Consider the following 24,901-nt stretch of genomic DNA (forward strand, 5'->3'; position numbering starts at 1 on the left):
GTTCGTGTTGGTGTAATCGCCGGAGCTGTAGCCTTTCTTGGTGTTGGTGTAATCGCTGGAGGTAGGGCAATGTGGAGCAGATCGCTGGACGTTAAGGCAATTGTGGAGCATATCGAAATTCAAGTCTGGACGCTAGAGCAATTGAAAAAAGTGGGAAATTGTAAAACTAGGGAATTTTAGGGAAAATTGGAGATTTGAGAAATTAATGCCTTAATTTTATATTCTGGAAATTCGAATTTAATAGCAAAAAAAAAAAAATCCTACATGGATGCCACATCAATTAATTTTTTTTTCGGCGTGTATATGTGGCATTTCCGGCATCCACGTCATTTTTTCGGTTGGTGGTTGGCTGACCATGTGCAATTCCAGAAGAAAAAGAAAGGTTATGTATTATGAGGCGGATTTTAAAGGTGATGTGCAATTCTAGAAAATAGGGAAAGATAATGTATTTAGGGGCAATTACCCCTAAAAATAACTATTACTAGAAATTTTAGACAATGCAATGCACTTGGGTTAGTGAGATGTTTCGTCTTCATCCAATAGATCTGAGATACGGGTGAGTGGGTGTGTTTCTCTTAAGAGAAGTGAATATTTTGATTTCGGATTAGATTTTTGCCCAATCAGTTTCAATATGAAAATCTTATTTTAAAAATCTAAAAAATTTCAGAACAAATTCGATTTAAAAAAAAAAAAAACTTGAATATATACCAACACGAACCAATAAGACAATTATTATCAAATTAAATTCATAAGTAACAAAGCATTCATTATAATAAATCCTGAAAAATACTAGTTATAAATTATATATAAAAAATGAACTAATTTGTAACCCTAATTATATTTAAGGGTTAAATTACAAATCCACCCCTGAAGTCGGCACCCCTAGAACGTATTACTCTCCAAACTTAACGTTGGCCCAAATAACTCTCCATAGCCCATATAAATACTACATTTAAGCCCCCAACTTAAACGGCTCCTTGACGCCGTTTCTTAATTCTTCAGCTTCTTGCAGTTCCCCAGCTTATTGTGTCTATCTTCTAATATCATGATGCGTGACAACTGAAGGAAAGTACTCCATCATTAAATAATAAATATGGGCATACTAGGAAATTTACTTATATATTTTCATTTCCAATGATTTTTCTTAATCTTTGTGAAAATCCCAATCAGCCTAAGCTTATGGGACGGAGGGAGTATGTTTTAGGTCCTCAACAGTTTAGCTACTTAATTTACATTATTTTCTGAAATCTCGAATAATGCTTACTTGTTTATCTCTTTTCTGTTGCCAGCTTCCACGAAGACTAGTGGATGTAACATCCATAAGGCAGCAGCTATTATCTCAATATCGCATCAAGGAATTGAACAAGGCTGCTGAAAATAATACTAATGATTACTGGTTATTAATTGCAGATCTCGTTGTTATTTATTTTTTAATGATATATTAACGCTAGTAATTCATCTCTGTGCCACTGCCTTGCAGTAATTCCTGGAACTATTAAGTGATTTTATGAAACTACTCTTGGTTGATTTATAGTATATGCCAACATTTCCTTTCGAATTACTAATATATATCTCGTTTATCTTAAATTAAGTATACAGTTGAATTTCTCAAAAGTTGTCCCCTATGCCCATGGATCACGAATCGAATCAAGATATATCTTCTCTCTTTCCCTTTTTTTTTTTCCTCTCTCTCTCTTATTTCTTTTATTTCCTATTTATGCTTTCATTTTCATAACTTCTTTGATCTCTCTTCTTCTTTTCTCTTTCCGCTCTAATACATTGTCCTCAATTAATATTAGTAATTGGTAGAATGCCACAAAAAGATGCTGCTCATCTTGACCCTTTCCTATTTTTTTCTTCTTAGCCCTCAGAAACATATATCGCAGCATTGGGTATGGAGATCGAAAGCCAATCTCTCCATCTTCCGGAAGAAATCATTGGAGAAATACTGCCAAGACTGCCGGTGAAATCACTGTTGAGACTCAGGTGCGTTTCGAAATCATGGCACTCTTTAATTGGCACCGAAAGATTCATAAAAAAACACCACCAAAATTCGATGAAAAACCCATCTTTCACCCAACAAAGGTTCATTATAGAAACGAATTTGCTTGAATGGCCTAAGCAATGTTCTCTGCTGTCGGTTTTGAGCGGACCAATAAATACTATCCCTTTTTCTCCTTTAGCTTATCCAACGAATACTACATTATTTTCTCGTTTAGCTTATCCAAGGAATACTACATTGCCAATGGGATATGACATTGTGGGGAGCTGTAATGGGCTGCTCTGCATTGTCAATGATGAGAATATATTTCACTTGTGGAACCCATCCACTAGAATAATCTCCAAGAAACTGCCAGAAATTTCAATTGTTAATGATCTCGACGATTTTGATAATTTTGGATTCGGTTGGGTTGAATCGAGTGATGAGTACAAGGTGTTTGTGAATGTGGTTGAATGGAACTCCAGCGTTGGTGAAATTTATAGTACAAGGACAAAATCATGGAAAACAATTGAGCTCTGCCCATATTTCATTCCATTTTGCAGGGAGGGGCTGTTTGGAGGTGGGAAGCTTTACTGGATGTACGACGATGATGAAGTTATTATTTTCTTGGACTTGAAGAGTGAGGTGTTTGGAAGGATTGAAATTCCCTCTGATCAAGAGAAGATGTATGGAGAGATTGATCGAGAGAAGTACGCCATTGACGTGGGTGTGCTTGGTGGTTTCGTTTGTGTGCTATGTTTTAATTATCAAATTAGAGGCTATCGAGTTTGGGTTATGAACGAGTCTTGGGAGGAAGTGGTGACTCTTTCTCACCTTCTTGAGCTTCTTCAACCACCATTGGTGAAAGGTCTAAATGGAGAGATTTTGGTAAATTGTGGATCCATTGTGGTGGTCTATGATTGTCGGGATAATGTGTTCCGCAACCTCAAGTATTGTTCCTGTTGTGAGGATACTGGGTTCAGCAGCCACGGGGATTGTGTCGATTCAAGTTCACATGATGTCTATGTTGAAAGTTTAGTCTGGCCAGAAGATTTATGAAACAAGTCTTAGAACATGATTGTGAGTGGTTTCATAGCTTTTTTTATGATAAAGGAATACAATCCCTTTATCTCCTTTAGCTTATCCAATGAATACTAGTACATTGATGTGATTTCTAATCTTGGGGTGCTGTAATGGGCTGCTCTACATTCTCAATGATGAAAATATATTTCACTTATGGAACCCATCATCCACTAGAATAATCTCCAAGAAACTGCCAGAATTTTTTTCTAATCTCGACTCTTTTGATAATTACGGATTTGGTCGGGTACAAGGTGTTTGTGAATGTGGTTGATTATAACTTCAGCGTTGGTGAATTTATAATACAAGGACAAAATCATGGAAAACAATTGAGCTCTGCCCATATTTCCTTCCATATTTGAGAACGGGGGTGTTTGCAGGTGGGAAGCTTTACTGGAAGGACGGACATGATAAAGTTATTATTTTCTTGGACTTGAAGAGTGAGGTGTTTGGAAATATTGAGCTTCCCTTTGATCAAGAGAAGTACGGCTTTGTGGGTGTGCTTGGTGGTTTCCTTTGTGTGCTATGTTTTATTAATTATGAAAGAGGTTATCGAGTTTGGGTTATGAAGGAGTCTTGGGAGAAAGTGGTGACTCTTTCTCATCTTCTTGAGCTTCTTCAACCACCATTGGTGAAAGGTCTAAATGGAGATATTTTGGTAAATTTTGGATCCATTGTTTTTGTCTATGGTTGTCGGGATAATGTGTTCTGTAACCTCGAGAGTTTCTTTTCTTTGTCATGTCATGTCTATGTTGAAAGTTTAGTCTCGCCAAAGGATTTATGATACAACGTATTAGAACATGATAGTGAGTGGATTCATAGCTAATATTCTGGATTTATGTTGAAAGTTTTGTCATGTCTTGTTATGCATAGTTAATATTCTGGATTTCTTATGGTTTATCATAGATTGTGTTTCTTCTGGAATTTTACACTCGTGCATTTGAATAATATTCTTAATATATCATGCTTGTTATAGTATATGTCAACTTTTGAATATAGAGTTATTGTATCCAATGTTTAATTTTGAATATAGAGTAACAATATTTCAACTTTTATTAGCTTCCCAAAGTTTTAAGTTTGAATGCAGGAAAAGTTTTATTGCATTCAAACTCTGTTTTCCTGCATTCAAATTCTGTTCTAAAAAAAGTTTGAATGCAGGAAAACAGAGGCTTCGTTCTGCTAATATTCTTATGTGTGTATGTGATTGCATCTGTGCTGGGAATTCATTTGCTTACTGGTTTTTAATCAAGGTCTTTACTCTACTTTTGGTGTGCCAGATGATGAAAATGGAGAATGAGTGTTTGCGCTCTTGCTCTATGACAAGTCTTATTTGATATTTTAGAATTTAGTATGCAGAAAAGTCATATTTACTATTAATATTTCATTTTTTGGTCCATTCGGGAAAATTTATCACAATTTTCTTTTTGATTCGTCCACAAAAGATCTGGCACTTTAATTTGTAGTAGTAGAGTCCACACAAATTCTATTCACAATGTGGTAATTTTTTTATGCACGGATGGAGTATTTGGTATGAACAAAAATTTATTTAGTATCCACAAAAGTCACACCCTCTGTCCCCCATATTTATGCATAACTTTTCTTTTGGTACGTTCCTCAAATTTATGCATACTCTATTTTTGGACATTACCCCACACATAATTTTTACAATTTTACCCTTCTAACTTACACTATTTACCCACAATCTACTTAAAAATACTCTCAATGTTGGACCCATTCTCCACTATCAATACATCAATCAACTTTTTATGAAAACCTATGCCGTGATCAACTACGCATATTTATAGTGGATGGAGGAAGTATTTGATACGAATAAAAGTCTTATTTAAAACTAAGTGTTACTATAAGATGAATTCATTTTTTGCTCTTGCTCTTATGACAAGTCATATTTGATTTGAGAAGAAGTCATATCTACTCTTATTAAAAGTGTTATTAAGGTTTCAACTCTTATGGCTTATGACTTTTTATATATAATAGTTAATACGAATTTTTGCCATATTAAATATGAATTTTTATAGTAGCAAGCATATATAATAACTGAATAGAATTTTCGACTTTTTCAATTAGAAAATATGATATTTTATAATAACAAGCACATTGAATTACTTAATAAGAAATATCACTTGTAAGATGGATATATTGTATATATATTTATCGCGTCAAGAGTTCCTACTAAAACATAGAATAGAAAAAATCAGTGTTTTTGGTTGCTTGTTTGTTTTGGCTATAATCACCAAGGTGTCAATAATTAAGGCAATGAAATCATGGCGCTCTTTAATTGTTAGCAAACGCTTCATCAAAACTAAGCATCAAAATTCAATAAAAAACCCATCTTTCCCACAACAAAATAAAAAATTGACAGAAATTCCTAATAACAGCTATGTTCTGGATTTTGGATTGGGTTGGGTTGAATCGAGTGATGAGTACAAGGTTGCTACTAAAGTTTATAGTTCAAAGACAAAATCATGGAAAACAATTGAGCACTGTGCGGATTTATTTTCATATTGGGAAAGAGGGGTGTTTGTAGGTGGGAGGATTATATATAATGGATATAAAAAAGATATTGTTTTCTTGGACTTGAAGAGTGAGGTGTTTGGAAAGATTGAGCTTCCCTTTGATCATGAGAAGTACTATGTCAAAGTGGGTGTGCTTGGTGGTTTCCTTTGTCTGCTATGTTATAATGACTATTCTAATTAAGAAAGTGGTGTTCGAGTTTTGGTTATGAAGGAGTCTTGGGAGAAAGTGGCGACTCTTGATCATCTTGTTGAGCTTCTTCAACCAGCACCATTGGTGGTGGGCCTAAAAGGGAGAGATTTTGGTAAACTGTGGATCCACTTTGTTGGTTTTTGATCGTCAGGATAATGTGTTCCGCTGTCCCAAGGTATGTTGCCATCACCGTTCAAATCATGTCTATGTTGAAAGTTTAGTCTCGCCATTACATTTATGAAAGATGGAAACAAAATCTTAGAACATGATCATGAGTGATTTTGTAGCATATAATGTTTCTCCACAATTATGTTCACTTATATATGTTGTTTGATTTGATTATACCTAATTAAATGGATGCGTTTTGTTTCTAAAGTGATTGTCAAGAAGTTAAATTTTATAGAATTGAGATTGGTTGCAATTAACCTCAGCTCCCTATTTCTTCACACATCCAATGCCTTCTAAGATTTAACATACAGAAGAAGCACGAGTTTACCTTGATTACATTTAGGTGAGACTTGTTGCAAATAGAATGTTAATGTTTGCCTTCTCCAAGAGTTTCTCTTGTTCTGGCGGCAACAAACAAAATTCAAGGCGTTTATTTTGGTGGATAGATTTGATTGGAAAAAATACTCACCTCAGTTCATAAAAAATGTAATATAATTTGGGGCATCAGTTTTAATAATTAGTTGAGAGACTACAAAAAATGCAATTGGACACCGACAGAATCATCGATGAACGTGTTCTCGGTGATTGCTGACGAAAAAGTGATGTATTTTACTATTTACTTTTATTTTTGCCGACTGACGTGTCCGTCTGTAATGTTAATGTATCTGCCAACGCCCTAACCGCCGCACCACCAGGTTAAATTAATGTACTTTTCATTTTAAGAATTGTCTTATTTAATTTATCATTTTAAGATTTATATTTATTTACTTAAAATATTATGGAGTTAGGATCGAGCCTGATTTGTGAAGCCTATAAAACTATTTGCTGTAAATACAAAAAGTTAAACCCTTGCCTCTTCATATACAAAAACCTCGAAACATATACTCCCTCCGTCCCAGCCAAGACGCTACATTTGCTTTTCGGCACGGGATTTAAGGAGTTGTAGATTAATATCTTAAGTGTGTAATAATAAAGTGATAAAGTAGGAGAGAGAAAGTAATAAAGTGATAAAGTAAGAAAGAGAAGATAATAAAGTGATAAAGTAAGATAGAGAATGTAATAAAGAAATACTTAATTAGTGTTAATTAAGTGTTTAAAATTCCTTATTTTTGCCAAATATAGAAATGTAACATCTTCGTTGGGACGGCCCGAAAAGGAATATGTAGCATCTTGGGCGGGACGGAGGGAGTATAATATATTGCAGCTTTGGGTATGGAGATCAAAACCAGTAGTCAGCAATCTCTTCATCTTCCGAAAGAAATCATCGAAGAAATATTGTCGAGACTTGCGGTGAAATCACTGTTGAGATTGAGGTGTGTTTCGAAATTATGGCGGTCTTTAATTGGCAGCAAACGCTTCATCAAAACCCAGCATTAGAATTCATTAAAAAAACCCATCTTTCCCCCCCAAAAAGGCTCATTATACAGAAGAATATTTCTGGTGAGGTTGATAGTTTGGATTGGCCTCAGCAATGTTCTCTGCAGTCGGTTTTGTGCGGACCAACAAATACTATCCCTTTATCTCCTTTAGCTTATCCAATGAATACTAGTACATTGATGTGATTTCTAATCTTGGGGTGCTGTAATCAAAATATATTTCACTTGTGGAACCCATCCACTAGAATAATCTCCAAGAAACTGCCAGAAATTTCTAATCTCGGTTGTGTTTTGAATTCGGGGTTCGGTTGGAGTGATGAGTATAAGGTGTTTGTGCTTGTGACTGATTGTGATTATTACTGGGTTTGGCAAAGTTTATAGTTCAAAGACAAAATCATGGAAAACAATTGAGCTCTGAGATGATTTTGTTTGCTGTTGGCCAGGAGGGGTGTTTGCAGGTGGGAAGCTTTAATATGAAAAACTTATTTTTTTCTTGAACTTGAAGAGTGATGTGTGTGATTTAGTTGTCTAGATTCGAGTTATTTATCGTGTGATTTTATTTGATATTACCCAAGTCGTTGGTGTTTTGGCGCAGGAATTGCGTAGATGGAGAATGAAGATGGCAGATGTCGGGAGATAATAAAAGTCGAGAATTTTGATGAAGTTGGCATGATTTTGAAGAGATAATTAGAGCTGGGCTTGGAGTTATTTATTTTATATTTAATGAAGCCTTAAACTCTTGTTTTATTAATTTTTTAGGCCTTATTTTAATTAGGGGCCGAAGCCCAATTGTGGGGTGATTAGGCGGCCTTATTAAGGGATTCTTAATTCCCTAAATTTGATCACACCACCCAGCCGCCACTTTTTAGTATAATTAGGGGATTAGGTTGACTTTTGAAAACAACTTTTCCACCTTTTGATTCTCTTTCAATTTTAAGCACTACACGTTGATTAGCTTAGGATTTACTTTTGTTTATTTTTGCTTATTATTCTTGGGAGTTGGCGGCTGGAACTATTACTTTGCTACAGACAATTTCTTTGGTTAATTCGAGTGTGGTGATTTCGTTTATTTCAATTCTAATTTATTTTTCTTGTTTAATGTTTGCTTTAATTTATTTGATTGTTCTTCGTTTAATTATGAGTAGCTAATTTCTTAATTCGGCGAGAATAATGAAGTATTGATTTAATAACTTGTGAGACCTAATTGAGCCTATAATTGATTCCTGTTGATTTTGATTTGTTCCTTGTGTTTAAAGATAGTTCTGATTTAATTTAAGTCTGATCAACTTTGATTAAATTGGATTACAGTCAATTGGTTCCCCCAATCCGTAATTGTTGGAATAGGGCTGATTAGTGATAAAGCTACCATGTTCGTAGTAGGAATAAATTAGTGGATGAATTATTACTAGCGTATCTAGGATAATTTATCTAAATTGGGTTCCTTCCTCTTAATGCTATTAGAATATTAAATCTAGGTCTGGCGTCTCCAGCTAGGTTATATTTTAATAAGAGAAATAAGCAGGTCTGGCGTCTCCAGCTGTTTATCGACACAGTAAGTAGGAATTGGGGTACGTCCGTTGCGTTTCACGGTATCCTATAACTGGTTGGTTGATAGGGATTAATTAATCATTGCGTCGATGATCAGAGTCATTAAATTAATATGGATTTATTCGAGCCGAGTTATTTTTCTTTGATTATTTTCTAGTGTTATTTTATTTGATTTAATTTGCTTTCTTAGTTAATTAATATTTCTCTCAATTTAAGGCGTGGTGGCTACACCAATTTTAGATCTTTAGGAAATTGATTGCAATTACCCGTTCTCTGTGGTTCGACCCTGCTTACTACTAACTATATTAATTCTTAGCTATTGCAGGAATTATTTGGTGGGATACGACGTCCACCAAAGAGTGAGGTGTTTGGAAGGATTGAGCTCCCCTTTGATCAAGAGAAGTACTGCAGTTTGGGTGTGCTTGGTGGTTTCCTTTGTGTGCTATGTTTTACTTTTAATGATGAAAGAGGTTATCAAGTTTGGGTTATGAAGGAGTCTTGGGAGAAAGTGGTGACTCTTTCTCATCTTCTTGACCTTCTTCAACCACCATTGGTGAAAGGTCTAAATGGAGATATTTTGGTATATTGTGGATCCACTCATGTGGTGGTTTACGATTGTCGGGATAATGTGTTCCACAACCTCAAGTATTGTTCCCGTTGTGTCCGTTTCATTTCACATTGTGTCTATGTTGAAAGTTTAATCTCGCCACAAGATTTATGAAACAACATCGTAGAACATGATTGTGAGTGCTTTCATACCTTTTTTGATGATATGTGTTTTATTTCTTAAGAATTGAAGCTTTATATACTCCCTCCGTCCCACTGTATCTGAGACTCTTTCTATTTTGGGCGTCCCACTGTAAGTGAGACTCTTTCCTTTTTGGGTAAAAGTTTTTCCCTTTAAACACCTTTTCACTTTTTCACCTACACACGAAATACACATTTCTTAATTTCTGTGTCCAAAAAAAAGGTCTCACTTACAGTGGGACGGAGGGAGTATATATTTTGAGATCTTGTAGACGAACACGCTCTACAAGATACGTGAGCACCACGCACACACTCTTCCCAGGCGCGTGACTTTCTCAGCTTTATGCGGAAAAAATCATCATTTTGTGCTTTTGTTGATATATATATTGAGCAGAATTGAGTGTATTGTCAAATCCTAACATTAAAGTTATGGATTGAAGTGTTAGATGACGACAATTCCACAAGTAGAATTGATTAATACTCCCTCCGCCCATGAAAGAACTTCCTACAAGGGAGTTGCATGGATTATATGAAAAAATATTATTAAGTATATTAAGAGTGGATAAAAGGTAGTTGAGTGTATTGGGAGTGGTGAAAAAGTGTTATAATTAATATTGGAAGATTTATGGATTTCAATGTTTCTGGTGAATCATAAACGAACAGGTAGGAGTTTAATCGGTTAATTATTGTTAAATTATAAGTTTTACCTAGTGTTGGAACGTAAAGGTTGAGTGAAGATAGCTAGATTGCCGAGAACAAGAGTAGAATTGATGTAGTATTGAAGTTGAGGGAGTGAGTTAGCGTAGGATTTACATGAAGGAATGCAAGGGGTATTTATAGATTACATGCTAAGGGTAATATAGTAACTTCAACTCTAAGAACATGCTCCCCGCATGGTTAGGGGCATAATAGTAATTTTACCGGTGGGCAGACAATTCCTCCGCTCTGGCGCGTGGGCAAATCATCCTTCTGTTCTTTAGTGATTTCTCTGGCAAGGGCCATTCCTCTGGCGATGGCCATTTCTCTGGCGAGGTCCATTCCTCTGGCAAGGATCATTATTCTGGCGAAATCCACTTCTGTGATTCTGATGATTCCTCTGACGAGTTCATTCCTCTGCTCCGCATATATTACTCCTGATCAGTATCGTACATACTTATTTTTACATTTTGGTATATTTGTTGTAAGGTTATATATGTAAGAATGTGACAGGGATACACCATAGAACTAGAAATGAAATCTAACTTAGAAGATCTTCTGTGCTATTTATATTTTTTCTTTTAGTAGACCAATTACAGTTTTTGATAGGTTATAATATAATACAATTTGAACAGGTGGTATTATGTGTTAAAGATCATTTTACTAACATTTATGGATACCATCCACTATATATAAAATTAATGATGCTACCTTTTCTTTCCCTTGCCTTGATTACACAAACATAGTAGGCAGAACATCCTTTTTTTCTTCTTATTTTAGCTTTATTTTATCTTTCTTGTGAAAGTGCCTAAAGAAGCTTAGACTCTTAGGTATTTTATATTAATATGTAGTGAAATTTGTTCATGAAAATCGAAAGAATTTTGAATAATATGAATGTGAACTGAGTTTTTGATAATTGTAGGGATGCTACAAGTGTCCAACTACGTCAAAGTTGCTAAGGTCTTAATTGAGTTGAGTTTGATTAGGTGAGTTTTGTCTTGATTCATAATTTATGTTGTATATTTGTGAAGTCTAGCCCTTTTTCTTTTTATTCCGAATTTGGATATTCTGTCGTCTCCCCTTTATACTCAAGTCCCAAAATCTTAAACCTTCTTCCCAAAAAACCAGTCATCTCCTCTGCCAATGACCAGTCAACCACCTCGACTGCCGCCTTAGCCACCACCTACTTGGCCTTTTTCTTTAAACCTCTTTTTCTCTCTTTCTATTTCTTCTTCTCTTTCTACTCAATCCACACAAATTGAACGAAATATTGAATCATTTTTAGGATTTGAAAAAATATAATTTGATTGATTTCCCACATATTGTAATTTTGATGATTATCTCGTATGTGGATAAATTTGATTGTATGGATTGTATAGATAACTGGCTGTTGATTTCTAGATTTTAGATTGCATTTCATCTTCAAATAGTAGAGACATAGCAAGCAATTTCCTTCTTATTGATGGGAGCAACATAACATATATATTTATTACACTCGTTTGTTGAGGTGAGGGCTCCTCGAATCGAAGCGGTAGTAAGAGACATTTAAAAATCAAAGCTCCTCTCATTCCACTAATCAAATCAAATACTTTCGAATTACACCAAAAATATCAAATTTGAAATATTGAACTAATTCAAAACACAACTTGAAGGGGTAGAAAACATAACATAACTAAGCAAATTTGCAAGATACCACGGGCTCCATGAAGACGCACAAGAGCTATCGCCAACACCATGGGTATCACTCAACATTCTTCCCCGGGAACTTGAGTTTTTTCTACAATAATGAAGTGGAAGTATTTTGCAAGTTCCTCCGAGCAATGACACGAGCGTCTGCCCTTAGAGATCTGGCGATGCAAACGAGATCTGTTCAGCACCAAATCTCTTTACCCAAACCTTGTTCATCAACAAAATGAAAAGGAATATAAATAACGGCAATCCAAGGCTGAAGCATAAAGGATTTTACCAAAAAACTGAAGAAATCATGAGCAATTTTTATTTTCTGATTTAGTGTGCTAACAATATTTTTATTCAGCCAAAATATCAAGCTCCTTGCAAGAAAACCATCTACTTCAATAAAAGACTATTCAATAAAGAAAAGATATGACAGAACAATAGTAAAAGATTTTGCCGGGAAAATATTAACACGTTGTTTCATATAATATATAGATATTAAATTATTGACAATTTGGGTTATTTGCTTTGAGTTTTTTTTTTTAATTACTATTGATAAGAAATTAAATAAAAAAATATTATTTTTCCAACTAATTGTCACAATAATAAATACGCCGCATCAAAATTGGCATGCCATATTCCATATTAGTAGCTTGGTATTTGGCCGAAATTTAGATTAGTAGCAAAATCAGATAAAATCAAAAGTTTAGTAATTATTATGACACAGTTTAAAGTTTGTAGAAAACCAAAATTGGATGAAAGTTAAGTATTTTATGCGCAATTAATCCTAAAAAAGATCGAGACGAATTATTAATTAAAAGTTAAATACTAATAAAATGTCATTGTAAACCTTAATTGAATATAGTAAACCCTTATTAGTAATTAACAAACACGTCATGGAGCCCATTTCTCTTATTCAAACCCTCGAAAAAAAAACCAAACCCTCGCCTCTTCAATTAAATCTAAAACACTCGAAACATATATCGAAAATCCTAATGCACTGTCTAAAAAAATATACTCCCTCCGTCCACGAAATAAAGGCTTACTTGCCTTTTTGGGATGTCCACAAAAACAAGGCCTACTTTCTACTTTCTATTTTTGGAAAGTTTTTATTCATATTTAATTGGTGGGTCCCTTTCTCCACTATACTTTTTCTCCACTCAACTAATAAACAATACATTAATTGGTGGGTCCCTTTCTCCACTCAACTAATAAACAATACATTTTGTGGGACCCTTTCTCCACTCAACTAATAAAAATACACTTTTTCTTAAAACCCGTGTTTTGGCAGGTAGGCCTTTATTTCGTGGACGGAGGGAGTAATAGACAACATACAATTTGTTGGTTTACGATCACGGAGATAATGTACTGTTCCACTGTCGTCATGAGGTTTGTTACACTTTACATGTCTATGTTGAAAGTTTAGTCTCGCCCGAAGATTTATGAAAAATGGAAACAAAACCTTAGAGCATGATCATGAGTGATTTTGTAGCATACTATTTCTTCACAATTATGTTCACTTATATATAGTTTGATTTGATTATACCTAAATGGATGCGTTTTGTTTCTAAAGTGATTGTCAAGAAGTTAATGTTTATAGAGTTGAGATTGGTTGAACTTAACCTCAGCTCCCTACTGAAAGATATTATGGACTAGATTAGGATATATTTGATATATTCTAATAATATTAGACTAAGTAAGACAATTCAAGATTGAATTCCTTAGTCGTAATTGTTGACTAAGGAAGACAAGACAATTTAGAATTGTCTTCTTCGCTTATAAATAAGGGAGCTTGGTCTTACGAATCCATATACGAAAACATTAGAAGAGAAAACACCTAGAGAGTACTATGGTTTCAATCGGAGATTTCCTAGCTGTCGAAGATTGAAACATGCACTGGGAATTGTTCCTGCATCGTATCGATATACACGTGGATACCTTAGTAGTGGATTCACGGCAAGGATCGAGACGCACGTGTACTACACAACGAGTAAGTTAATTTTATTGTTGTGCGCGTTTGTAATCTCTACACATGAATCAATTGTAAATCTAGATCTAATCCTTGAATGTATATTCCGCTGCGTATCATTAGATGATGTCAAAGATTACCAACAGTGGTATCAGAGCCCGGGGCTCGATTTACAATTGCTATTGTGTTCTAATTGATTATGGGTTAATGAAATTAGATTTTAGAAATCTGATTTTGAAGTATGAATTTAGAATCGAATAATTCATTGAATTGGGATTATATTTCACAACTATTGTTGGGCAATATGTTCATCTTTTGCCGAAAGACTTGTTCTGGATTGGAAACTAAAAATTCGATTTTGAGTTTGGATGAACATTGCTGCGCAATATTGGAACCCTTTGCCGGATTATTGACCACCGCTGGGGGCGGCGAGAGGCGACGACAGACGGCTCGGGGCTCGCCGGTGTGCTGCGCCCGACCGTCTGCCGCCTTTAGCGTCGCGTCAAGGCTTCGAGCCTGGACGCTTGTGTCCCTTCGTAACCATGTCTCCCCGCCAGCAAAGGGTGGAGAACTCGAACGGTCGGATCTGCTGAGGGCCGGCGACGACACCGCCTCGGAGCGGCGGCGAGGAGTTTATACTCCTTCGCGATTCGCGTCAACGACCGGTGAGGGGCGTGCGACGCCACGTTTGACGTGGCCACTTCGCACGGCGTGACGTCTGGAGACGTCGCGAACCTCCTCCGACGTGGTTCCGGCCACCGGCGAGAGAAGCGATAGCAGCGGCGACTGCAATCTGTGGAAGACAGCAAACCCTAACCGGGGTCTTGGGCTGGGCTGCAGATGTTTGGGCCTTGGGCTAGGCTTGTCAGCTCTATTAGTTGGGCTGCTACTGCTGGGCTGTTTCTGTTGGGCCTAAGATGGGCAAATATTATTCCTTTGGGCCTGGCCCTATGGTTTTAATTAATTGTCCATTTGGCCTTTAACTAACTAAAAAAAAAAATGTTATTAATTTTGAATTAATAATATTAATCCCAATTTCAGAATTAAATTTGTTAATTAGATTAATAAATTTTGATTATTTTATTTTAGAAATAATAATAATCATTGTGTGTTTATATTAATTTGGAATTAACATAAATTAATTAGATTAATGAATTTTATTTAGTATTATTATTTTGAAATAATAATATTGAATGCATATTTATATTGATTTTGAATTAATATAAATTGACTAATTCATTAATTTGATTTGCAAATCATTAATTATTGTTATTTTTGAAATAATAATATTTGATGAGTTTTTATATTAATTTTGAATTAATATATCACATTATTATTTTTGAAATAATAATGTTGTATTGATTTGGAATTAATACTAACTGATTAATCCATATTTTAATTGGAGAATAAAATTCTAAATTGGATTAATGAATTTTATTCGTAGAGATTTTATGTTGTTTTGTGATAAGCATGCTATTTGATTTTATGCTTATTATTTAACTATAGTAGTTAGAGACCGCTTTAATACTTGGGTAGGCGGCGCCCTGTATATGTAGTCCGCGTTACTATGTGTGGGTAGGCGGCACCCAATACGTGTGGTCCGCATTTCGTATGCCTGGGTAGGCGGCACCCAGTAATTGTTTTGCTATTTAATATTAGATATTAAATATAAGCAATTAATATCACATGCTAAATCCCCACTAAATATAAGTCTTTGTGTAAGCACAAACGCGTCGTCCATCATAATTGTTTGAGTACCTAACCTTTTTCGTCCAAGAGTATTTACATAAAATTGTATGCTCTAAATCGACAAGGCCAAGTCTCATTCATAGGTTGGCACTGTGTGATGGGGTTGACTTACTTAAATTATTTTGGAACGCAAAGCGACCAAGAATGATTTAAGGACGCAGATTAATTGGATTAATCAACCAAGAATTGCAAAATTGTTGTTGCAATTGGCTTAGAGGCCTACTAAGTGATATTATTGTAGTCATCAGCAAAGCAGAGGCTGCATAATATTGACTTGGATCTTGGACCACTAAGATTTATATTGATTATAAATCCGTATTTTATGTTGGGGGCATAAGATATGTTAAAATTAGTGGGAGCTAATCAAGACAAAATGCCTTGTTTGATTAGTATAATAATTGTGATCTTATTTGGTTCGTTTTTTATTGCTTTCTTTTATCTCTGTTTTTTTATCTGCAACTATTTTGATATGTTTGTTGGATACGAAGAATTGACTGGGTCAAACTTTCTGGATTGACCATACAATTTGCGTTTGGTGCTAAGGCTAGATATGATTGAATATGTCTTGGAAAAATCAATCTACATCATCCTTACATCCACTTTAGAAACTTTCAAAGTGTTTGACAATGAAAGTTATAAGAAACATTTGGATGATGTGACTTCTGCTAAATGTATCACGTTTATGTCTATGAGTTTGGAATTGCATAAACAACGTGATCACATGTTTTCGATTGAGATGTTGATACACATGGAGAGTGTTAATGCTTTAGAAGCTAAGGCCATAAAGTATAAGATACTCATGGATCTCTTAAGGATCAATCTACGTGGAGTAGACAAAATCTCTATGAATGTCTTGAGGAAGATTGAGTTAATGAGAGGTTGACATCGATTGGATCGAGGTTATCCAATATTGTCTCATTCAACTTAATCTTGCAGTAATGATCTGTCTCATTTGAGAACTTCATAGTGAATTCGAAATGAATAATAGGACAGTGACACTGCCTGAGTTTCATGACATGTTAAGAACGATTTTAATTCGTCTTCCACTAAGGATAAATGAGTTCTCATGATTACTGCTTCTGCCGATTCCAACTCAATAAGAAAGAAGAGGTAGAAGAACGATCAAAGAACTAAATTTTGCATCCTAAGGTGTAAACCAAAAGAAGCAGAAGTTACCCAAAGATGAAATGTCTCTTGTCGAGAAAAGGACACTGGAAGTATACTGCTTGATGTTCAAAATATTGGATGTTTTGATAGCAAGATTTGGTATGTTTGTCATTGAGGTGAACATGTCTACTAACAACTCATGCTCCTGGTATTAGATACGAGTTATTATTCACACATTTGTTAATATGTGTGTTGTCTAACTAAAACAGGATAGTGAGACCGAGGAAATTTGACTTGCGCATTTGTTTTGAGCAATAGTTGCTAAATGCATAAGGTCTTATGGATTTGATCTACCTTTGGGTTTGTGACATGTTAATTTGTTATTTTGTTCTTAGAATTACGAGGAATATAATTTCCATTCTCATGTTAGACATTGAAGTTTTTTCTTCCATCTTGCTTATAGAATTTATTCTACTTTGCTTAATGGAGATGAAAATATTTCACTTGAGAATACTTTATATTTGCTCAAAGCGAACAAAATATCCTCAGTGTGTAAAATAAACTATCACAAGCAATGCGAATAGTCCGACTTAACTTTGGCATGTAGGCTTGGTCACTTAATGAGAAATGATTAACAAGATCGAGAAAGTTAGACTATCTCACATTTTTGACTTAAAGTCTTAAAGTGCTTGTGAAATCACATCTCAAGGTTAAAATGACCAGCGAGCCATTTTCTAGAAAAAGAATACAAGCTAAAGAAGTACTTGAGTTGATTCACATAGTGATATGTGGACCGTTTCCAACTCAAGCACAAAAGTGGATTTTCGTACTTCACAACTTTCACAGACGATTTCTTAAGGTATGAAAATGTGTATCTTATGAAACACAAATCAGAAACTTTGAGAAATCTATGGAGTTTAAGTTAGAAGTCAAGAAACAACTTGGAGAAGTATTTAATCTCTAAGATTAGATCGAGAAATAAGTACTTAAACCATGTGTTCGTCGATTGCTTGAAGTCATATGGAATCCATCCACAATGGACTCCTCTAGGGATACCTTATCTGAGTTGGGCATCCAAAAGGAGAAATCGAACATCATTAGATATGATTCGATCCATAATGAGCTTCTCAAAAACTTCTGGTGTATCTTTGGGACTATGCCTTGTTTACTATTGCTTATATTCTGAACCAAGTTCCACTTGAATTAGTTGAGTAAATATCATATGATTGTGGTATTGAAGTTTTACACATGTGTGAACCTTGGGTTACGCTACATATGTAAAGAAAATGCTCACTGATTAGTTGGAATCAAAAGTGAGAAGTCTTACTTTGTGGGATATCCAAAGAAAACACGAGAACACTACTATTTTCTTGGAAAATATAAGTTCACAGTTTTAGGATTGCGATGTTTCTTGAAAAGACTTGGTCTATAGAGAACAAGATCGTTATGACTTAGATCTTGACAAGATTTGAGAGCCACAAAGTCAACATTGAGGAAGAAAACTTGTTAGATGGTCTAAACAAGGATTTAGTGGGAGCTGTTCATGATCTTATTGGTACTGATGCACTACTTAGAGCGTCAGACACATCCAATAAGAGCAGTATTGAAGATTATGCAGAAATGCAAGATTCTTCAATACGGGGGGAGATGTGACATTGGATGTCGAAGATTCTTCATCATGATATAACATACCAACTTCCTCAAAGTTCAGAATCACGAAGAGCCTGCACAAATGCAAAACTCAGCGTTGTACATAAGTACTAGAGAATGTTAACCAACTAAAGAATGTATCTATTGATCTAGGATCAAGATGATAAAGAATTTGGAATTGGTGATGAACTTAGAACTTATGCAAAACTATGATAGTCATAGGTTCCATGATGATAATATATTCTTAGAAGTGGCAAAAAGCCATAAAATTTAAAATGGATTGGTTAGACCTTAACTGAGTCATCATCTGGGGTAATATCCATTTGATGCTAATGACAATGTGCAAACCTGCAAGGCGAGGTTAGTGGCAAAAGGTTATATAATCACTGTGAGAGCATTGATTATGATGAAATCTTTTCACTAATTGCTAAAGTCAAGTCCATTGAGATTTTGCTTGTTGTTATGAACTAAAACAAGCTTCTAGAATATGGAACAAATATTTTGACAAAGAAATCAAATCGTTTGATTTTGGTCAAAAGCAAAGAAAATCATTGTGTTTATAGGAAACACAAGAATGAGAACAAAATTTTCATCATCATTTATGTATGACATATTGAAAATGAAAATTATTGTACTCATGATGCAATCCATAAAAGACTAGTTGTAAATTTCCTTCATGGTGAAGGATTTGAGTAAAGCCTATTATATCCTTGGGATCAAGATCTATTGAGTTTGAGCTAATAGATTGTTAGGCTATCAAAATCCACTTAAATAGATAAGGTGTTAAGGTGATACTCCATGAAGAAGTTCGAAAGGACATCTACCGATGGAATATGGCATCTATTTGTCAAGAAAGGATTGTCCTTCTAATGACAATGAGATTTAATGCACAAAGGATTATCCTAACGCTAGGGCAATATGATGGTCATGAATGTCATGATTTTCACTACACAAGGTGTAGTTTGTGTGCTTAGCATCGTTGGCAAATTTTAAGAGATATTAGAAACAAAAGATTATGTTAGAGCAAGTTCCCACATAAGAGGACATAGCTAATCCTTTTGACCAATTGTTATGCATTGTGAATCATAACAAACACTTTGAGCGTTTGGGCATTGGATATCTTCGAGACTGGCTTTAGTCAGTGGGAGTAAAAGTAATATGTCTAGAAATAATCTGTGTTGAGACTTATTACTTGATCATATTTATGACATTTGATGTCACTAATGGCATTATGCATTTATTTGATTGAATACTTTGATTATTTGTTTTCATTCAATTAAATGTTCCCATGAGTTTATATTGTTGCTAATTTAGTGGGAGGTTAGCAATAGAGTATAACTCTTAAAGCGCCCCAACTAAGGATCATCAAGATTGGGATATTGATGATATATTATAAAGTTGGCATGCGATCTGTATCACATTTTTAGAGAATGTAGTTATTCTCACGACTATGAGATATTAGATACTCGTGATAGATGCATGGATACTTTAGAGAGTATTGGCATACCCTACCAATATATCATTTGTTTTGGTGTCTATGATTATTGGTGTGTGGAGATTGTAATAGTCCTTTGACTTGAGGGCAATGCTTATCTTACTTATTGAATGGTATACTTTGACCAAGTACAATGCTTGCACTCCAACCAAAGGAGTAGATACGGCTTGTGTTGGGTATATCAGGATATAAGGGAAGGTGGTAGTTGTGCCAAGATGGGATTCATTCCTCGATTAACATTTCGAGAAGAACACTCAGTTTCTCTATATTACTTGACCGTTAAGTCACTGGCCAGTGAATAGATATGTTCAAACTTTAGAAAGTTGAACATGATCGATATGGGTCATTTAATAAAGATGAGATAAATTGATAGAGCTATTAGAAAGACACAATGGCAAATTCTAGGCTCTATCGAGTGGTTCGTGAATGAAAGGATGTTACTATATCTTCGCATAAAGGTTTTGTTTACAGAATCCACGTAAACGTTCTTCATATATCGAGTTCGCTACACAACGCAGTCTAGGAGTTTTGTGTAGACTTTAATTTGATTATCGTCGATAATGGAGGCCTAAAGGGTCACACTTTATGTGTATTGTTGATTCGCTCAAGAGTGCAAAGATAGTGCTTGGTGTTTAATCTAATGCTAGTCCATGTGGGAGATTGAAAGATATTATGGACTAGATTAGGATATATTTGATATATTCTAATAATATTAGACTAAGTAAGATAATTCAAGATTGAATTCCTTAGTCGTAATTGTTGACTAAGGAAGACAAGACAATTTAGAATTGTCTTCTTCGCTTATAAATAAGGGAGCTTGGTCTTACGAATCCATATACGAAAACATTAGAAGAGAAAACACCTAGAGAGTACTATGGTTTCAATCGGAGATTTCCTAGCTGTCGAAGATTGAAACATGCACTGGGAATTGTTCCTGCATCGTATCGACATACACGTGGATACCTTAGTAGTGGATTCACGGCAAGGATCGAGACGCACGTGTACTACACAACGAGTAAGTTAATTTTATTGTTGTGTGCGTTTGTAATCTCTACACATGAATCAATTGTAAATCTAGATCTAATCCTTGAATGTATATTCCGCTGCGTATCATTAGATGATGTCAAAGATTACCAACACCTACTTCATTAATATTCTTTTTGAGAATAAAACAGAGCACTTTAATTCCTTATCATAATGTTTATTCCCGTTTTTAATACGTGATTTATGTCCATAGCTTATGATGGGGCATGTTTTGATTATTTCGTGCCACATCCAATGCCTCATAATCTCTACAAAGAGTTTGAATTTAAGCAAAATTTAATATCTTTTGTAGAACTCTCTGTCGCATTTGATTCCTTTGACAGCTCTTAGAAGTGTATCTTATCATCTAAAAATTCAAGATTAACATACAAAGAGTTTGTCTTGTTCCGGCGGCAACAAAGAAAATTCAAGGTGTTTATTTTGTTTGATAGATTTGATTGAAAAAAAAATACTCATCTTCGTCTATGAAAATTGGATTATAATTTGGGGGCATCAGTTTTAATAATTAGTTGAGATCCACTACAAGTTATGCAGTTGGACACCGACAGAATCACCGATGAACACACGTTCATAAGTGATTACCGATGAAAAAGTGATGTATTAACCACGAATAATTGGGTTGCATGAAGTCGACACTTTCAACTATGGAAATGCCAACGGAAATGATTTTACCGATGGATTTAACGACATTCGGTAATTTTTTAATTTTTTTTAGCCGACTTACGTTTCCGTCGGTAATGTAAATGTTAACTAACATAAATCTAGCACACGACAACTCCCCCTCCGCCTCCGACCCCGCCAACCCCAACGTCACCATCCTGCTATCTGTCAACGCCACAATCGCCACAAACTTCTCCTTTCTCTCACAACAAATCAAGCTCTAATCTCTCGGCCCGTGCAATCGACGGTGGTATGAACCCACGCCACCGACCCCTCTGCACAACGCCAAAGCCTGAAACATGCATAGATTGTCCCTTGTTATGGTTTTCTAGTTGATCATATAATTTGTTATAGAACATTACAAGAGACCTCACTGTAGAGTTTCCTCTTCTCTTATCTACTGCATACATTTTCTTTTCTACACTGTTGCTATCTCTTGCAAGTTTCAGATTTAGTTGCCTATTTGAAAGTATTTAGTAGTCTTTGATCTGGAACTTGAAGCATTATGTGATATTCTATCTATGTCATGCACGAGATGAGATTCAATGTCCCACAATTTTATGTGTGCCACTGTGTCCTATTCTTATATCTGTTATTTAAAAAAAATTATATGTCACAACCGTACTTAACTAAGGATAGATAAGTCGAGGAACCGTGACTAGGGAAGGGGAATTAGAAGAAGGGATGGAAAAAGGTGATAAATAATATTAAAGGAACTGAATCCAGGCTGAAGTATAATATGGAACAAGTCACACATATATAGATAATAGCTAGTATTCGGTCAAGAGTATCCGATTAAAGTGTTTACACAATCCCTTGATTTAATAATTCAACACGAATAGAATAAACTGCATAATAACTGAGTGTTCGCAACGGAAATGAGAACATGATACATGTATAAAGACATGTATCGCCAAGAGTTTATTTAGAAAATATGACAAAGCTCCGCTGGACACCTCGTCATCACCCACCATTGCTAAACCTGCACATTTAGAAATATATGCAGGGCTGAGTACAAAGTACTCAATAGACATATGCCGAAAACATATACATACATATGTAAATTGTAAATTGTCATGTCATTTCAACAATATAGCCAGGGTTTTTACTTATAAAGGCCCAAGCATACTAATTAAATTCATTTATGATTCTAAAGTTCGCGTGGACGTTCCGGCGTCCACGTCATTTCTTAATTTGAGGATTTCAGTTGCCATAGGAATGCATTAAGTGAGTTTCCTAAATGTTACGTTAAGGAGGGCCTTGCTACCTTATAGATTCATCAAATTAATTATAAGAATATACATGACAGTAGTCTGGAATAAGATTTTATAAAAGGGTTAATTGCCGCTAAATTCAAAAGCTTTTTGAGAATTCGCGATATTCTCACCAACTTCAAAATCGGTGTATGAATACATGAATTGAAAATTTGTTCTTAATGTTCTCAAACTAAGAAAAAAACCCCAAATTGAAGGTGACGTAGACTACCGTAAATACAGCGTGGCATAGTCGGCGGTGCAAGAAAACGACGTCGTTTTTTTGCAAACAATAAGACGTCGTTTTGATTTCCAACAACAATTAAAAAAAAAAAAAATTTGGGGCTGTGATTTCCAGGTCGCCGGCGAGAGCTTCAAGCTCGGATGGCGGAGCCGCCACTGCCCTGAATCGCGGCCTCCCTCCCTGAATCGTGCTCTAGGCCCCAAATCGCGGCCTCCCTCATCTCTGGTCTCCCTCTCCTTTCTATTCTCTCCACCCTCTCTCTTTGTCCCTCACGCTAAGCTTCCCAGCTAGACCAGAACACCCCCGCCGCCGTTGCTCACGATTCGAGCAACAACAATGGAAAATCAAGGATTTGAGCAACAAGAAGAAGGGGGGAGCGACTCGCCCCTCCCCTCCACGCGGCGTGGCCTCCCTCCTCGCCGCCGTTGCTCCTCCTAGAACTGGGCCGCTCACCGCCGCTCGTGCCCTAGGCCCCAAATCGCGGTTTTCGAAATCGCACTGTAGCCACCATCATCTCCACCCCTGTACAGTAGTCTGGAATAAGATTTTATAAAAATATGCATGACATTGGTTGAGAGAAAAAGATTTTTATGGATAATTCTGATAGTGTAAGAGGGGTTTTTACTATTGAGGGTTAACTTAATATATAGCATAGGTCAACCCATCATTTATTAAGACGAAATCAAATTTTGAGATATATATATATATATATATATATGTATGTAAACACAAATTTTTGTATTTCAATTTGATAAAATACAAAATGCGTTACAAAGATAATTTGATAGATTTGAGAATAGATTTATGCGGGTTGCAATATCTAGTTAATCCTCTGATTCTTCTCTTCCATTTGATTCTTGAACAAGCTCGAAGGTTATTGAAATACTTGATTTGATGACGCTAATCCAAGGGACTTAAGTCGTGATTTTGGATTGAACGTTGAACTTGATTTGATTTGAGAAGAACGTCCTTAGAAATTTGTAAGAACGCCTTGAAGCTTTGGGACTTGGTTGATTTGATTTGAGGAAGATCGTTCTTGGAATTTGTAAGAACGCCTTGATCACTTGAAGATTTGAAGGTTTGATCACTTGAAGATACTTGAAGAATACTTGAAGATTTGAATGCTCAAATACTTGAAGATTCGAAGAAGACTTGAACGTTTGAAGATTTTGAAGGATACTTGAAGATTTGAATGCTCAAATACTTGAAGATTCGAAGAAGACTTGAACGCTAGATAGAATTCTTCAAGATACTTGAATACTTGGAAGAATACTTGAACTCTCCAATTCTTCGCCTCTTTCAACTTGCGATACTAGAGAGAATTCTTTATACTCTTCGATCTTCCGTTCCTTCACGTTGTCCGTTATGAGCTCCCAACACCTCTATTTATAGATTTTAGAGATGGGCTTCATGGGCTTTATGGGCTTTGGGCCTCCATGTATGGGCCTTGGGCCTTAGGTGGCCAATAAGCCCATTAATTCATTATATTAAATATTAATCATATATATCTATTTAATTAGGAATAAAATCCCATTTAATAAAATAGAAAATATAATTGAATATTTAATTCATGAATTTACACGTGGCATGATTTAATTCGACGACAAATTTAATTGTCTACAATATATATATCTCAATTTGATTTTGAACATTTGATTAGATTTTGAAAATATGAAATTAGTTTTTACAAAGTTATATTTGTAAAATTAAATCAAAATCGTATGTGTTTATGTATG

The 24,901-nt window shown here is 35.3% G+C and overlaps 1 protein-coding gene across 2 annotated transcripts; it reads left to right on the forward strand.

Annotated features, from left to right (window-relative positions):
- The first annotated feature begins 1,695 nt into the window (after window positions 1-1,695).
- LOC131017779 (F-box/kelch-repeat protein At3g06240-like) lies at window positions 1,696-3,985 on the forward strand. Of its 2 annotated transcripts, none has more exons than XM_057946498.1 (2): window positions 1,696-3,061; window positions 3,442-3,985. In XM_057946498.1, the coding sequence occupies exon 1, from the start codon at window positions 1,895-1,897 to the stop codon at window positions 3,038-3,040; it is 1,146 nt and encodes a 381-aa protein (XP_057802481.1). In that variant the 5' UTR covers window positions 1,696-1,894; the 3' UTR covers window positions 3,041-3,061; window positions 3,442-3,985. The 2 variants fall into 2 exon arrangements, with proteins under 2 accessions (XP_057802481.1, XP_057802482.1); XM_057946499.1 differs by having other exon boundaries at window positions 1,700-1,986; window positions 2,545-3,985.
- The last annotated feature ends 20,916 nt before the right edge of the window (window positions 3,986-24,901 follow it).

The sequence above is a fragment of the Salvia miltiorrhiza genome, chromosome 3, assembly GCF_028751815.1.
Source record: "Salvia miltiorrhiza cultivar Shanhuang (shh) chromosome 3, IMPLAD_Smil_shh, whole genome shotgun sequence".
In the NCBI taxonomy this organism is placed as follows: Eukaryota; Viridiplantae; Streptophyta; class Magnoliopsida; order Lamiales; family Lamiaceae; genus Salvia; species Salvia miltiorrhiza.